Genomic DNA, 17,530 nt, shown 5'->3' on the forward strand with positions numbered 1-17,530 from the left:
AGTACTTTTGGGATTTCTCATTAAGTCAGGCTGAAATTATCTCCTATTTAGAGAAACCCTATTCTGGTTTCCGGTTTAGGAAGGTAAAGAAGGAATGTGAAGCCCCACAGGGGGCCGTGATCAGAGCCTGATGCAAATCTTGGTGGTCGTTACTGTTGTCTGGCACCTACGTGCTCCCAGGGAGCACGTGGCAGAAAACTCACCGAGTCACAGCGACTCCTCATCCTCAACTGCAATGAAGAGGGCATGACTCAGGGCGCTTTCCCATCACCCACGTGAGCCTTAAGGTGCTAGACTTAATGGCTCAGAGTTTGGGCTTTCAGGGCTTGTAAAATAAAAACACAAATGCTCTACATACATGCACGGGGATATAAATAGGGACCCAGCCTGCCCCCCGCTGCCCGACCCACGCATGTTGTAGGATACCGCAGTTACCATCCCCGGCTCTACCATTCCTGCCCCCAGTCCTGGGGTGGGAGTGGGGGAGAGGCCTGTACAGGCCCCTGCTGCAGGCTCTGGGATGTCTGGGCATTCAGTACATTCTGGGGACCCAGCTTGCGGGAGAATGGTCAAGAAGTGGATGGGGGCCCTATAGGCTCTGAGTAAGCATCCTTACCCCACCTTTGGGAGAGGGCTGCGGCTAAAGGGGCCCTCTAAAGCGCAGGGCCCAGGAAAAGGACCCTGGCTGTCGAGGTCCAAAGGCAGTACTGCTGCATTCCATTCTAGCCAAAAGAAGCCAAGTCGCACCAAATGCCAAAAGGCTCTTCAAGTTTTCTGTACCTTCACATATAGAGTAGGTGCACACTGAATGGAGGCGCTGGACCGGTCCCAGCCGGTGCTGTTCCTGGGTGCCAGGCCCTGACTACTTAGAAGAAGGGGATGGAAACAGTTCCTTTGAATTATGAATTGTCTGAAGAATTCAGCAAACCTAGGGCTCCAGAGCTGAGCACAATTGTGGGAAGCTCGTCAGTTGGTTCCTAAAAACTATCTCAATTCATGGAATAGAAAGAAGTCTTAAATAGTCTACCAAAGCATGTTATAGGGCAAACGTTCCTCATAGGATCAGGGCCCCATGAGCCCTCGCGCAACACTGCAGCCCAGTGGGATGAAGTGGAATGTGAAGCGTGTACAGGCGTTTTTATTCATGGCACGTGAATGATTTAGGTCACTGACGTGCTTGGTCCCAAGGGTGTAGTCTGAGCCACCTGACACGACTACAACAGAGAGTTTCTACTTAGTAGAAGGGTTTTCAACAAGCCAGAATGTCTGTCCTGATTTTCGTGCTTAGGTCATTTCTTTTTAAATCCCATCTGTCTTGTTCTGTGATGTTAGCATTATTAGAAGTAGAACGAGCCCATACTAGGGAAAAATGTAAATGGTACATTTTCTCAAAGTCTAACTGTGCAGACTCTGGAAAACCACCTCTTCTGAAAAGGCTTCAGTGTGGTAAAGCTTCTGAGGAAAAAGGCTGCAAGTAAAGGGCTTTCTGGGGGTTCCATGAGGTTTTGACTTCTAGCCTGTTGCTGCGGCAAAACCTAGCTTTTATTAAATAGTGTCTATTCCGTGTGGGCTGACAAGGAAGGCTTTCTTAACCCTGAGCAACACAAAGAAGATTACGTGCTCTGAGTGTTGGGAGAACCAGCTCCAGGATGCAGGGTTGTCTGTTTTCAATCCTTCACGGCCTAAGGAAGCTTTCCTGGCCGAAAGGACCTCAACTTTAGCCCTTCCAGCAGCTTCCTGGTGACATGCTACCGGAGTGGTGACGCAGATGGTTTGTGGCCCTACAGAGGGGTAGCAGGAAACAGGATGCACCTCCATAAGGCTGCCCTGTCTTCCTGTTATCAGACTGGCATGTAGAGGTACTGCCTGCCCACATCATAGATCAAAAGAACTACGTATGAGGCACAGTCCTGGGGTTTTCATTTAATTTTTTTCAGACGGCTAAGGGTAAAAACCCTTCAAGAATGGCAGTAGAAGAGAGATGCCCCAGGCCCTTCCCGTCCTGTAACTGGCTCCACTTTTAGGCCACTGGTGATCCACGCGAAATTATGCCTGGAGCAAAGACATACCCTCCCAGGTGTGGAGACTCAGTTCCCTTCTCTAAAGGATGCAAAGCTCCTCATCTGTCAGATGGATATGCCTAAGTAATTTGTAAGGAGAGTAAATATGTAAGTTGGTCGGAGAAGAAGAGAAGGCAAAAATGAAATAAGAAAAATGAGGGGAAAGGACACAAATTGTGTGCCTTGGTGTGGAAATTAAATTCAAACAAGAATGCTGTTGGTTAAGAGCTTGCTCAAGAGTTTGAGCTCTGAGCAACAGTGGTTCAATTCCTGGCCCGAGCTGAGCAGCTGCTGAGCTGCCAACAGGTGGCAGGATGGCTCAGCTTAAAAAAAAAAAATGCTGGAGCTCATTACTGGGACCTATGCTACACACCAGAGGGATACAAAGACAAACCCATCTCTAACTTATAACAAACATCTAGTCAATATATAAGACACACCAACACAACTAGTCCAACTATAATACATATCCTGTTGTATCTGATTGACTTTAATTCTCTCAATATCGAAACTTGTAAGACTCTCTCTTCTAGGTGTCAGGGTACTCAGCTCAGTTACCTACAATCATAACATCACATATTAAGGCCGAGAGGGTTTTAAAGCTCTTCTAGTCTAATTCTATCATTCTGAGATGCGGGGTTGTGTGTCTTGTCCAATACACACAGCTGCTTGGTGGCAGAATTGAAAGCGGAACTTGGGTTTCTGTATGCCCAAGGAAGTGTCTATTAGCTTTTGCTATCTTCCTGATGAATCTTTAATTCAAAAGGCACCGTTTTTTATTCCCCGGTACAAGGAGGAAGACTTTTATTTTGAACTGCTTTAAAAGGCTTCGTTGAAATGTAATGTTACATGCTGATCCTGGCTCTCCTAGGTCAAAGGGATCACAGATTTAGGTCACTCACCACTAGAGGGCACTAAGATTTTCCCAGTTAATTTAAAGAGGCTTCCAGATGAAGTTGATCAACATGATGACATTTTCTATCAGTAGTAAAAGGTAAGTGGCCACGTCTCAGAACACTGGCTCTAAGCATAGGTGTCTAAATGTATGTATATATCTACACATACATATACATACACATATACATAAACATGTTACAATTAATAAATAGTTGTTATATTAACGTTACTATTTTAGATTCAAGTTTGATATTTTCTCAAAGGACTCTTACTTATTGCTTTCAAGTGGTAGGCAAATTTTTGAAGTAAAAATTAACTGGTAAGTCAAACTGCCTCCAGAACGTTCACACAAAACCCATGGGCTCCTGCTAAAATCTGCAGGCCTGCAATATTCTAGGCTAATCATGCTTGTTGTTGGAGCTCTTGTATACTTTGATTTAAAAGGGAGAAAAGAAGAAAAAGAGAGCATGCTCTGCTGTAAAAGGAAATGAACACAAGCCAGGCAATTTTTTTAACCCTCTAGTTTATTACCCCTGAAGGCCTTAGTCTGATCACATGAGGAATTTCTGGAGATTTATGCCTGTCGCCATAGAAATCCAGTCTGTCTATGAGGACCAAGCACTTTCTGGCTGCGTTTTTTAAATTCTGAAAAGGTCTATTCCATATGCTTAAAAGAAGTTAAATTAACATATACCATTAAATTAATATATAAATATATAAATTATAATGTATAAATTAAATTAATATATAGCATTGCCCAGTCTGAAAAATACAACCATCTTAATAAGAATTGTTTTTGTAAAAAAAGGGTGAGGTGTTTCAGTACCTCTGGCTGTCCTGTCAGAGTTGCTGATGATTAATTAGCATTCTGGATTCTAGGTTCCGCTGAATCGTTTTTCTGCCCCAGGGCACTTACCTGACCAAGACTAGACCGTGCTTTGCCAAGGACTGTGGAAACCTTGGCTCACGGCATTGGAAAAGGATACATCTAATTCGCTCTGGAAAAGAGAAGAGAGTGCAGGGATGAGAATGAGACATGGGGACACAAAGCGCTTAATTAGCAGTCAGAGGCTGCTCTGGCGGAGAGCCCGGAAGCACGCAGGAGAGGCTGCTCACAAGTGTGAGAGCGGGAAGGCCCTGAGTTTGAGGTTGTGATTTAAAAACAATAGGCTGCAGTTTAGAGGGATTTTACAGGCCTGAACAATTCATCTTTAGAATACAGAGGGAATGAACTAACTCAACCTTTACAGGTAATAGGTAGTTTGGTATGTGCGTATCAAAAACCTTAAATCAGGGCCGGCCGAGTGGCGTGTTAGTTAAGAGCTGACTTGGGATGCCAGAGGACCCCGGTTCGGATCCCACATATGAGGGCCAGTGACACTGCCCTCCACAGCTAAGATGCTGAACAGCTTAACCTGGAGCTGGGCTGCCGTGAGTTGCAGGTGACAGCGTAGGCTGCAGCCCCTGTGGCAGTGGGTTGCCATGGGCTACTGTGTGTAGCCAGCAGCCAGTGTGAGCAGCCAGCAGCCAGTGTGAGCAGCCAGCAGCCGCAGTGAGCGGCCGTCCAGAAGCCGGTGACTGATCTACCTCGCCCAGGAAGAGCGCAATGATGGTGCCAAGTTGAGCCAGTGAAGCAATGTCCTTCACAACTAGACTGAAGAACAAAAGGATAGCAACTTGTCTGTTCCCCTTCCCCCAATTCCCAATAAAAATCTTAAAAAAACAACAACGAAACCTTAAATCACATGTATGCCTTTTGACTCCATCAATTTTACTCCTAGAAGTTTATTCTAAGAAAATAATTAAATAATGGCACAACAGTTGTGTAATAGGATGTTCAGGGTAATGTTTACAGTGGCAATTATTGAAAACAAGGAGGGACTAGTTAAATAAATTATAGCAGGTCCACAAATGATGATGTAGCTAAGTACTGACATACTGTTGAATAAAAAATCAAGTTATAAAATGGTATAAACAGTATTATCCTATGTATATAGAGAGATAGATATAGATATAGTTATATACACAGATACGTAAAGCCTAAAAGGAAATGCACCTAACAGTATGTACCAGTGAGAGGCCTACTGATGACCTCCCTTTTCCTTTTGCTTATATGTATTTTTAATTTTTTTCAATGAATGTAGATATTTATGTCACGAAAAAGTCACAGAGGGAGAAAAAGTAAACAGTTAGATTCATGTGTGTCAAATGCGGCACCGACAACCCTGATCCCAACTTTCTCAACAGCAACAGCCCTTGTCTCTTGCAAAACTGCCTCCTTTAAAGCCACCTGGGTTGGCTTTTTGTTTTGAAACGTGATGCTGAGATGCTTCTTTCAGCTGCATGAGACTGATCTCCAAATTTAAGATTTGGAAACTCTAAAATTAAAAATAGCCCCAGAAAGAATGTTTAAAACTCAGAAACCTAAAAATAAATTTTAGAATTACAAGGCATTCTCCACGAGTGGGACAGTTTCTATTTGCTTTCCCATGGCACTCTTTTCCCTCCTCTGTCTCTTCCTTTTGTTACTACTGTCATCCTAAACCAGGTCCTCCAAGACCTGTGTAATCACCAGGTTTAAATTAAATTCTGATCTTTACTTCTGTGGTTTATGTGGTCACTGACTCTCCCTAGAATTACAGCTAGAATTTAGTAACATGCTATTTATGCTCGGTTACTGAATATAATAATAATAATTTAAGAAACCTAAGCAGTAATAGTGCTTGTACCCGCTCTTTATTCTCCCAGGTTTAAAACATTGCTATTTTGGGAAATTACGTTCTCCTTGATAGGTGTTCCCTGAAAGTGGCTAGTCATGGCCAGCTCTGAATCACAGACCCTGTTTGGTAACCAATCTGCCTGAAGAGGGTGATTGTCTGAAGATAAGCAGCAACCAGAGTTATACTGTCCAATATGGTGGCTGCCAGTCTCATGTGGCGATTTAAATTAACTAAAATGAAATAAACTTAAATTTTCAATTCCTCATTTACACAAATCACATTTCAAGTGTTCAAGAGCCACATGTGGCTCATGCCTGTCACACAGGATGGCACAGGGACAAGACATTTCTATGACTGCAGCCAAGTCCTTTTGCAGAGTGCTACTCTGTGGTACTTTTTCCAAGCAATCCATAGCAATACCAAGATGGATTTTAAAGCCAGTCTCTGGAATGGCTCAACCTCTTGCCCTCTTCCAGTTTTGGAGGGCACCTGTCACTTCCTAGCCAGAGGCACTGCCAAGTCGCAGGCCACTAGTCACCTCCCAGCTCCTACATCTGAATTAGGTCATGGCTGACAGGAAGAAGCCTCATGCATTAAGACAATGGTTCTTAAACTTCAGCATGCATCAGAACATCTACCTGGAAAGCTTGTTAAAACACAGATTGCTGGGTCTCAACCCAGAGTTTCTGATTCAAGAGACTGGGGTGGGCCCAAAACTTTTATTTCTAATGGGTTCTCAGGTGATGATAATGTGGCTGGTCCAGGAACCACACACTGAGAGCCACTGCATGAAGGCAGTGAAGACAGGCTAGTTGATTGTCCCATGAAGAAGGAGTTTGCCAAACTTTACTCCTGGCATTGGGAATCAGACTGAAGACAGAACTTCTTACATGAGTTTACCCATAGCAGGCTTCAGGGCACTCAGTACTAACCATGGAGCAGATTCCACTCACTGCCTCAGGAAGAAGCAGCTTGGAAACAGCTCCTTCCTAATTATTTTCTTTAAAAGGAAAATGAAATAAACAAAATAACTTTGAAAAGTCAGTTTGTGCCAATGCTACTTCTCAAGAATGTCTAACCAGGGCCGACTGAGTGGCTCAGTTGGTTAAGAGTTGGCTTAAGAGCGCGAGCACTGAGCAACAGGGCTGCCGGTTCGATTCCCACATGGGCCAGTGACGCTGCGCCCGAGCTGAGCTGTCGTTAAGCTGCCAACAGGTGGCAGGATGGCTCAGCTGGTGTAACAACAAGATTGCCTGTTCCATCGTGGGCTACGCCCGCCCGCAACTAAGACTGAACTCGGCACCTTGAGCTGAGCTGCCGCCTGGATGGCTCAGTGGACAGAGCATGCACTCTTAATAATAAGCTGCTGGTTCGACTCCCACATGGGATGGTGGCTACGCCCACCGACAACTAAGATTGAACACAGCACCTTGAGCTTAGAGGCCACAAGCTGCCAACAGGAAGCCAGATGGCGACTGGCACCCTCCACAACGAAGACTGAAGAACAACAACTTGGCTGGTCCCCTTCCCCAATTCCCCAACACTGTTCCCCTCCCCAAATTCTCTAATAAAATCTAAAAAAAAAAAAAAGAAGGTCTAACCAAGGCTCAGGGAGGCTTATGGTAGCAGAGTAAAGCAGCTTCACTGATTCTTTTTTAAAAGACGACTGGATTTCAAACTAGCTACAAAGCTAAAGTCATCAAGATAGTGTGGTAGTGGCAGAAGGATCATTGGGTCAGAACTGAGAGTCCAGAAATTAACACATTTATGGTCAATTGATTTTTGACAAGGGTGCCAAGACAATTCAATGGGAGAAAGAATAGCCTTTTCAACAAATGGTGTTGGGACAATTGGATATCCACACACAGAAGAATAAAGTTAGACCCCTACTTCACACTATATATGAAATTAATTACTCAGAATGGATCCAAGACCCACGTAGAAACTAAAATTATAAAACTCTAAGAAGAAAAGATAGGAGTAAATCTTCATGACCTTAGACTAGGCAAAGCCTTTTTTAGACATGACACCAAAAACATAACAACAACAAAAAAATAAATTAAGCTTCATTAAAATAAAAAATTATTATGCTTCAAAGGACACCATCAAGAAAGTGAAAAGAAAACCACTAAATGGAAGAAAGTATTTCTAAATCATATCTTGATGAGACATTTGCATTCAGAATATATAAAGAACTCTTACAATTCAACAATAAAAAGACAATACAATTGAAAAATAGGCAAAAGATTTGAACAGACACTTCTCCAAAGAAGATATGAGTATACAGATGACAAATAAACACATGAAAAGATGTTCAGCACTGTTATCCATTAGTGAAACACAAATCAAAACTCAACTGACTGGCCTCTACACCATTTCATACCCACTAACATGCTATAATAAAGACTGATAATAACAAGTTTTGGTGAGGATGTGGAGAAATTAGAACTTTCATACATAGCTGATCAGTATTTAAATCATGCAGCCACTTTGGAAAAGTTTGGCAGTCCATCAAAACATTAAACATTACCATATCACCCAGCAATTCCACTCCTCGGTATATACCCAAGAGAACTGAAAACAGATTCTACACAAAAATGTACACACGAATGTTCACAGCAGCATCATTCATAATAGCCCAAAAGTAAAAAACATCTACATGCCCATCAAGTGGTATATCCATGAAATATTATTCAGCAACAAAAAGGAAAGAAGTCCTGATACATGCTACAACATTGATGAATCTTGGAAACATTATGCTAAGTAAAAAACGCCTGTCACGAAAGACGACACATTATATAATTCTATGGATATAAAATGTCTAGAACAGGGAAACCCATAGAGACGAAAAGTAGATTAGTGATTACCTAGGGCCTGGAGCAGGTGGAGGGGGATAATTGGGAGGGAAATGCTGATGGGTATGGTGTTTCTTTTGGGGGTGATGAAATATTCTGATATTGATTGTGGTGATGGTTGCACAACTCTGTGTGAATACTAAAAACTATACACTTTAAACGGGTGAATTGCATGGTATATAAATTATTTGAATACAACTGTTTATAAAAAAAAAAAAAAGGACTGTTGAAAAGAAACTCATGTATTCCTTAAGGGGAGTGAGTTGGTTTTGACCCTCAAAGCAAGGGTTTAGATAGCAATGATTCTTAAATTAAAAAGGGTTCTGGTATATTAGGAAGGCAAGCAGAAGAAAGAAGAAAAGAGAGATAAGCCAAATCTCTTAATTGAGAGAAAGACATAAAAGGTTCTTAGTCTTGGACTAATTTTTAATGAAGATCTGAGTCACACATAGGTTTGATTTGTAACGCTTCGGATGATCCGGAAGGAAAGGTAACAGAAATCTGGCATTATCTGAATTTTAAATTTTACATATTAAAGCTCTATATTAACACATGTTCTTGATATAGACCCATTTCTGGGAAATTAGCCTGAGGAAGAAAACCATTTTTTAGTCATTAGACTTACCACTCGGCTGAAGTAATCATCTAAAACTTCTACAAAGTTATGGATGAATTCATAAATCGCCATCTCGTTCTGAAATAAAAAAGGAAGGGTGCAGTTGGTTTTAGTGTGACCCGTGTGTAAATCAGACATGGAGCTGCCCAGTCAGCAACCAGGTTACAGAGCATGTGGCTCAGTCTACAGATAATGTGAACAAAGCTTTCCACAGACAAATATTCAGAATAGTTTGAGGACTCACTTGTTTAAAAGAAGCTTGTTAATAGGAGAAATGTAGAAAACCTTAACCTCTTAGATGTTTTTTAGTGTCCATGATGAATCTAGCTGGACTGAAACTGGACTGAGTCTGGTGTTTAGGTTCTGAGCTCTACTCTGTGTCTTTATTACCAACTGGCTGAAGCAATTTTACAGGTTCTTCATGCCATCACTTTTCCATCTGTGAAGATGGGGAAACCATCTTAAAATTTGGTTCACTGATAAAAAAAAAAATCAACTGAGATTTCAAAGTACTTTAGACCTTAAACACCCTTTCAGAGATTCCGTGGCCACAGGGGCTATTGATTGGGGACTGACATTTCTGAGGTGAACTAAAAACCTGAGGAGATATAACCACAACATCATCGTATTTACAGTTTGCTCTGGCTTCTGATATGCCAGCCTATGTGTCATGCAACAGTTGACTGGCCTCTCCCCTGCCTAAGCTGCCCCACTGTGCCACACAGAACAGGGCATGAAACTGGTATTGCTTAGGGTCGAGAAAGGCATTCTGTGGCTTTGTGCTTCTTTACCAGCTGCTTATCCAATCCAAGAAAAATCCTAGGTATTTCTCTTCCACACAGCTTGTCCTAGCCTTGATGGAAACCAAGACCTTTCAAAAGAGTCAAGATACTTCATAGGGAGGCAGGTAGGGAAGAAAATGTCAGTGTAAGGAGGAATAAAAAAATCGAGTTGTCATTCCTAATTTTCTTGCTTTTTTCATTGGCTCTTCTGTTATCTTACCTCAGTGTCATTAACTCCAACCACGATGAAGAGAGCTGCATACTGCCGATAGACTAGCTTAAAATCCTTGAATTCAATGAACGAGCACTAGACAAAACACAATTAGATATTAATTCCTGTGATTGATAGGGATTGCTTTAAAATGGTATGCATAATTTTTAGGTTCTGATTTGAGTGTCTGTTAACACATTCCCAGAAATATACAACATTAAAATTTTACAAACACAACCTTTTTGGCCACCTCCTCACAATATTCAGGACTACTCGGAAGCATCTCTGGTGGGAGGTGAAGACATTGTCTTGGAAAAAAGTCTGAGTGTGCACAGGGGTTCCCACCTGCACTCCTTATTCCTTTGCTTGGCTCTGTATGGAACTCAGAAGACAAAGCTACTCAAGAATCAGCATCTTAACCTGCCTGCAACGTGAAAACAAACCAACACGATAAAGGTTTTATTCTTTCCACCTCCCCTAGGCTATTTTGAAAGCAATGAGAAGTTTATTTTTGTATTATTTAATAGTCACCGAAGAGCCAAATATATGTAGCATATACAAATGCAAAAAAAATCTTGATTTCTTTTTCCTAGGCCCATTAAAATAATCAATGTAGGGTCTTTCATAAATTATTTAAAGATGGCTTTTGTGTGGCAGATGCTAGACAAAATCTCTTATTGTAAACATTGCTTCATATGAATTAATAACTAGCTGACCACCACTGGCTTATGGATAAAACAACTCCCTTCCCATTCATCGCTGTCCTAAAGCCATTGTACAAAGGGTAATGGGAAGGCATTGGGAGGACTGGAACTGGGGAGCAGGCTAAAGGCACAGTGCTGCCCTTCCTCTGGACTTTTCGGTGTGCTCAACCAAATGTGACTGAGCATTAACTGTACAGGCTTTTTGCACTAGCTATATTGTTCTCGGAGCCCTGGATACACCTGGGAATGAAGTGGCAAGTTTTGATTATGTTATTTCTTCCATGGGAAAGCCACTTGGCAATCTATAAAATGGAGGGATTTGAAGCTTGTATTTAAAATTAGAGTAGGGGCTGGCCGAGTGGCTCAGTTGGTTAAGAGCGCGAGCTCTGAGCAACAGGGTCACCATTTCAATTCCCACATGGGCCAGTGAGCTGCGCCCAAGCTGAACTGCCAACAGGTGGCAGAATGGCTCAGCTGGTGAGAGCACGAGCTCCAACAACAAAATTACCGGTTCGACTCCCACATGGAATGGTGGGCTACACTCACCCGCAACTAAGATTGAACACGGTGCCTTGAGTTGAGCGGCCACAAGCTGCCGACTGGTGGCCGGATGGCGAATGGACTTGGAGCTGAGCTAACTGCGCCCTCCACAACTAAGACTGAAGGAGAACTTGGCTGTTCCCCTTCCCCAATTCCCCAATAAAATCTTCAAATAAATAAATAAATAAATTAAAATAAAATTAGGGTAAAGGTAATAAATATAGGACCATTCTGCAGCATTTGGCTCACTATAGAGCCAGTCTTAATTCTGCTCAGATGTCAAGGAAACACAACCTATTTGAAAGAACTGAGGAACATTTTTCAAAGCCTCTCAGGAGTTTCTGACATTAAAAAAAAAAAAAGTATCAAAGCACTTTTGTGGATAAAATATAAACTAAGCTGAGATTGTGTTGCCTTGGTGCCTGATTATGCCAAAAGCCCACTGCATTCCTATTAAAATCTAACATAATTTAGAATGCTTCAAAAATATCTAATAGTATATTCATATCAAAGCACATATTTCAAAGGGCGTTTGAAATTTTGGAGTTGAAATTGTAGAAAAGAGTCAAACAGGAATGCTTCTGGGGCGTGTTTACCTTTACCTAAAGTATGTGGCTATTAACACAGCCCTTTAATAGTTTCTGTTTCCTTTTGACAACTACATGAAGGAGCATGTGCCATGGCAAGCCAAAGTAGTAATTCAAAGAGGACTCTTGAGATGTTCCGACTGGAAAATCAATTTAGAAGCCAAGCGAAACACAGTTCTAATGCGTTAACTTCTGAGCACTGTTGTAGCTTAATATTTTATGACTTAGCAGTGGTTCCCACAGGCAGCTTTTTTACACATGCAATGAAATGGAGAATTGGCAAAATGGGCGATTTAAACAAGCTTTCTGATTTTGCCTCACTTTGTTCAGTGATTTCCAAAGGATTCAAAGTTTAGGACCTGGATGAAGTAATTCTTCAAGTAAAGTTCTTTGTAAAAATAAACTCAGTTTTAAAAAAATTCCTATTTATCATTATTTTAAGGATTTCATTTAATCTCAATTTTGGCAGAATGGATTTGTTGTTTCATATGAATTTTTAACTTCCATTTCTCCTAGCTACATAATAAAATCAGGCAGTTCAAATCAAGTTTGTTTTTAAATCACTGGTTCTAGTATTATGTTGGTGGTAAATTCACAAAAATGATAAGCAGAAAAATCTGCACTCCACATGAGAATCATATTATGATCCTCCGGCACAACATGGATCTTGAGTGTTCACCTCTGAACTACTCCCTAACCTTCAACTTGGGGCTGCAGGTACTCCTAAGAGTTCCAAGGCCTGGATTCATAGGACCAAAAAAAGAAGATATGTCTGTTAGCAGGAGTAAATTGGAGCTGTTATTTCCACGGTGCATTGAGACAAATATGCTGACCTAAATATGAACCCAAGACTTCTCCTGGTTTTCTTCGTTTTTATTTTTCTTAAGGGGATGTAAGGAGAGCTATGCTTCAGTCTTCATTTCACTTCATTTGTTATTTTCCCTAATAGCTGCTGAAAGAATGTAGTTCAAAGAAAATGATGGCTCTTGAGACTCAGTAATAACAGATCTGCCACTGCTGAGTTGAAGGCAGAGATAAAAGAGAGAATCAGAAACTTACTTGTTCATTGGATCGAGAGAGACAGCTCTTTATGACCTCTGTTTCCAGAAGTGTGCGCTTATTAATCTCCACATGTTCATAGTACTTAGAAAGTCGGGTCTGCCCTTGTTTATTCACCATAAGGAAAAATTTTATCATTTTTTTTCTGGCCAGTATTTTTCCAAATATAGGTCAAAAGTTATGGCAAGGGGTGGCTGTAACTAGAACCTGTAGGATAAAAGAATAACAGAAAGACAAGATCAAATTTCTCAAAGAATCATATTAAATGTGTTCTATAGACGAGCCAGAAGTAAATAAAATGTCTTCTGATATCAATGGTCTTCACTACTATGAACCAAATAAGGTTTTAATAAACAACTAAACTTAAATTTTCATTAGTTGTGTCCGCAAAACATTTTGAGCAGCCACAGTACTTCTCATATTCATTCAATTGATTCATCAATCTTGTTGGGCGCCAACTATGTGTCAACAGCCAGAAGGAGACTATGGAGCTGAAGTAATGATTTCTGATGTACACACCTAGCAAAGGTGTTCGACAGGTAAACAAGTACCAGCAGTACACGGTGATGAGTTATAACCGGGGTAGGTATTCTTCTATGGTGTACAGAAGGGACAAGGAACATCACAGGTGAGCTGGGAACGGCTTCCTAGAGGAGGAGCATTTAAGCGAGATCTTGAACAATGATCTAGAGCAGCGGTTCTCAACCTGTGGGTCACCACCCCTTTGGGGGGTCGAACGACCCTTTCACAGGGGTCGCCTAAGACCATCGGAAAACAAAAAGATATTTACATTACGATTCATAACAGTAGCAAAATTACAGTTATAGAGTAGCAATGAAAATAATTTTATGGTTGGGGGTCACCACAACATGAGGAACTGTATTAAGGGGTCGTGGCATTAGGAAGGTTGAGAACCGCTGATCTAGAGGAAGTGACTCTGACACAGAGAAAACCGGGGTATTGAAACTCTGGAAAGCTCATTGTGGCTGCAGTGAGAATGGGCACAGGAAACTGAGCTGCTCGCGTAAGATGAAATGGGCTTTAGAAGTCATGCTGGGGAATATGAACTTTATTGTGTGGACAGTGGAGACAAGATCTATAGTGAAGCTTTTCTTTCCTTGGTGTTGAAAGCAGTAGCAGTAATTATCAACCACTTGTCCAAGTCCTCTAACAAAGTCCTATAACAAGTCCTGTACTGAGCAATTTACATATATTATTTCATTCTCACAATTCTCTGAGGTAGGTACCTCTGTCATTGCCATTAAGGACAAGCAAACTGAAGTTTAGAGATGTTAAGGCACCAGAAGTCCTGGATTAGTGTGTCAGAAGTGAGCTGCAGCTCGAAGGCCAAGCACATGCATGGGTCTGTGATGTCTCCTCACTTGTCCTCATCATTCAGGAGTTCAAGCTAGTGGTTTTATTTTTAACTCAGCTATATTGAATCTCATGTTTGTACCTCTTATACTTAATACAGATTTTGAAATAATCAATGCACAATATTGACCAATGGCCAGTCCTTTTTTCGTCTCGAGCATCAGACCTGCCTCATTGGGTCATCAGATATCATATTCACATTTTGTGATATCTATGAAAATCCATGCAAAAGACCAAGGTTAACAATAGTTCTTAAATACAGCTTTATAATTTGGCATAATTTTACAGAAAAGTCCAAGAAATTATGGGATAAAACTTGGACTAAGTTTTATATTATTTTCTGCTTTCCGAGCTCATCTCTTGTTTCCTAAACCCTATCAGACAGGTGGTTATATCACAATTGCAAACATTATGAGCTAGAAAGAGCCGGACCCAGCCTGGCAAAGCCTGGGGTTGCTGTGTTTATTCTGTGTGCAGAACAGGATGTTATCTAGATCAGCGCAGCCTGGGATATGACAGCTGTGCTATGGGGGGAGGCCTGTGGTCATTCACTCCATTTTCCAGAAAGATAAGCTCATTCTGTAGGTGGGATTGCAACATACACTGTGTTATTTAATCATTTGGTATTATGTGCCGTTTTCATTCTGTTTACAAATGATTGCCAGTAAATTATGGTAGGTGACTAGTAAATTGAGATTACCATCTCTCTTTTATTCCCTTTCAGCAAACTTATTTTAAAACCATCTTTATGAAAGTTAGAAATTACAATCTCCTATACCCTGGATTCTAACAGCCAGGTATAAGAAAAAAATATTGTCTCAAAGGAACTTGTGGCCAAACCTTTGCCTTTAAATGCCCTGGTTGCATTTAGCGGTAAAAGGAGATGTAAAATGATCCCATTGCGATGTTACACCAAGGGATCAAATTGGTTTCCACCTTACAAGCACTGCATTCCTTCCCAATGACTTCAAGAGCAAGTTAGACAAACAAGGACACGTTGAGTCGATACTCATTAGGATGCAAGTCTTGAGAACAGTAGCTGAAGGCATCTAAAGACTTGAATACAACATTTTAATAAACAATTATACAATTGATAAATGTAGAATGACACAGTGGTAATCAAATGGGAAAACTAAACTGTAAATTATTTCTGTTATAAAATAGACAATGCCAAAATATATAATGCGGAGACTCTGAAACAAGTACATATTTGAGAACTGAAGATGAATGCTCTAAGCACCTATCCTGCTTAGTAATCATCAGCGGGGAGGGGAGGTCACATAACTGAGGTCGGGCAACCAGAAGGAATATGCTGAGACAAGTGCTGGGAGTGGCCAGGGCGCAGGTATGAACGTCCTCTATTTATAAACTTCTTGCATTCAACAACACACAAGGCTGGGGAAGATGCTTTGATTGCCAGGAAGCTGGGTTCCACACCCAAGAACTTGTGAGAGAATGTGCATGAAGAGCCAAGGAAGAATAAAGAAGGGAAACTTCATTGGCGAAAGCATTGCACACAGAGAGAGCTGGGATGCCTAAGGGCCAAGACAAGGGAGGCTGGTAGTCACAATAGGACATGAGCAGATCAGTGTCTCATGACCCCACGTGATGTAAACTTAATAATGCATAAAGAGAAACCGGAAAGACTGAAGTACATATGGAATGGAGCAATGTTTTCAAATTTCTGATGGTGTATTTCTGGGAGTTAGAACTGGAAGAGCCTTTATAGATTGTCAAATCCAAAGATGACGAACAGATTTCTACTTGGGTGCCAATGGGACTAACTGTATTTGCTGCTTTGAGCGCAGTGTTGGGAAGGATTCAGGAGCTGCTTCCAGGTTCAGAACAAAAGAATGCCATGAATGATTAGTCATGTCAGTCATGGGTTAGGAAGCAGGGTGTGGCGACATATGCCTCTCATATCTGTCATTCCTGAAATGCACTCCCTTCATTTTGCAGATGGGAAACTGATAATCTGAGATGTAGAGTGAAGTCCTGAATTCTGGTCTCCTGACTCATAATATAATGCTGTCTTTAATTTATCACATTGGCTCTTTGCCTCAATCGGTGAGTTAGTGTCATTAAGTGCTCACTAAAGCTTAACAAACTCAATGTCAGGTAGCTTTGGGAACGGTCAAATCAACATTCTCTTTTCTAATCCCACTTCATAATTAATTTGGAAAATACCAAACAATTCACTGCATGAAAATGTTAGAGTAGAAAGTTTCCAGAAATGAAAGTGGTATTTAATGATGGCTAACATCTTTTCTAGGCATAAATGCTTTCTAGGTCCCCCAGAATTGTAACACACACACACACACTCACTCCAAGGTAATTATCAGACAAAAACATTTTTTCCTCCATAAAAGTGACTGAAATAAAATCCCACAAGTTAAAAAGCGAATTTCTACCAAGAAAATGGATAGTACTCGTACAGTATAATAGTCAAAAGCATAAACTGGAGCTTGACTGTTTGGCTCTACTGCTTACTAACTGTGATCCTGGGCAAGTTTTTTGTATTCAGTCTGAGGTGCGATGGAGTAATAATAGTACTTACCTTCTGGGTTGTGAGGATGAGAGGAGTAACTATATGTAACATTCCCAGAACAACGCTTAGCAGTTGGCACACAGTGAGTGCTTACGTAAGTGTTGGCCAATGTCATCATGATAACAGATCACCTTTTCCTCAGTGAAGTGTTTCCTGCCTATCCCAATTCCCTCTTTCTAACCACAAAAAACTGGTTATCCTTTCTTTGAACCCATCACTGTATCTCAGAAAGAAAACCTGTTACTCTGTATAATCATTACTTGATTACATGCTGTGCTCCCCTACCAGAACAGTGATTTTCACTGTACTATGCCAGTAAAAGAGATATTTTACACTGTGACCCTGTATATGGGTATATATATATCTGAAACAAAAGTTCACAAAAAATGCTTAGCCATACTATGTATACTGCACTCCAGTATTTTCTTTGACATTTCATTTTGTAAAAACTGCAGTGTGGGGGATTTGGGTTACATAGATGTACGGATTTTTCAACACTCAGCAAAGGTACATTAAAGATTCATGCATTTATTATATATAAATTTTACATAAAAAGAAACGAATACTCTACTTAATG

At 41.0% G+C, this 17,530-nt stretch overlaps 1 protein-coding gene across 1 annotated transcript in view; it reads right to left on the reverse strand.

Annotated features, from left to right (window-relative positions):
• AP4S1 (adaptor related protein complex 4 subunit sigma 1) overlaps nt 1-17,530 on the reverse strand; it is a 40,919-nt gene that overhangs the window by 5,602 nt on the left and 17,787 nt on the right. Inside the window, exons 2-5 of the mRNA XM_019654283.1 lie at nt 13,032-13,238; nt 10,151-10,237; nt 9,158-9,226; nt 3,944-3,955 (exon numbers count right to left, since the gene is read on the reverse strand). Of these exons, the coding sequence (XP_019509828.1) occupies nt 3,944-3,955; nt 9,158-9,226; nt 10,151-10,237; nt 13,032-13,169 (306 nt within the window). The 5' untranslated portion in view covers nt 13,170-13,238. The remainder of the gene's footprint in view (nt 1-3,943; nt 3,956-9,157; nt 9,227-10,150; nt 10,238-13,031; nt 13,239-17,530) is intronic.

The sequence above is a fragment of the Hipposideros armiger genome, unplaced genomic scaffold (genome assembly GCF_001890085.2).
Source record: "Hipposideros armiger isolate ML-2016 unplaced genomic scaffold, ASM189008v1 scaffold_218, whole genome shotgun sequence".
NCBI classification, from domain to species: Eukaryota; Metazoa; Chordata; class Mammalia; order Chiroptera; family Hipposideridae; genus Hipposideros; species Hipposideros armiger.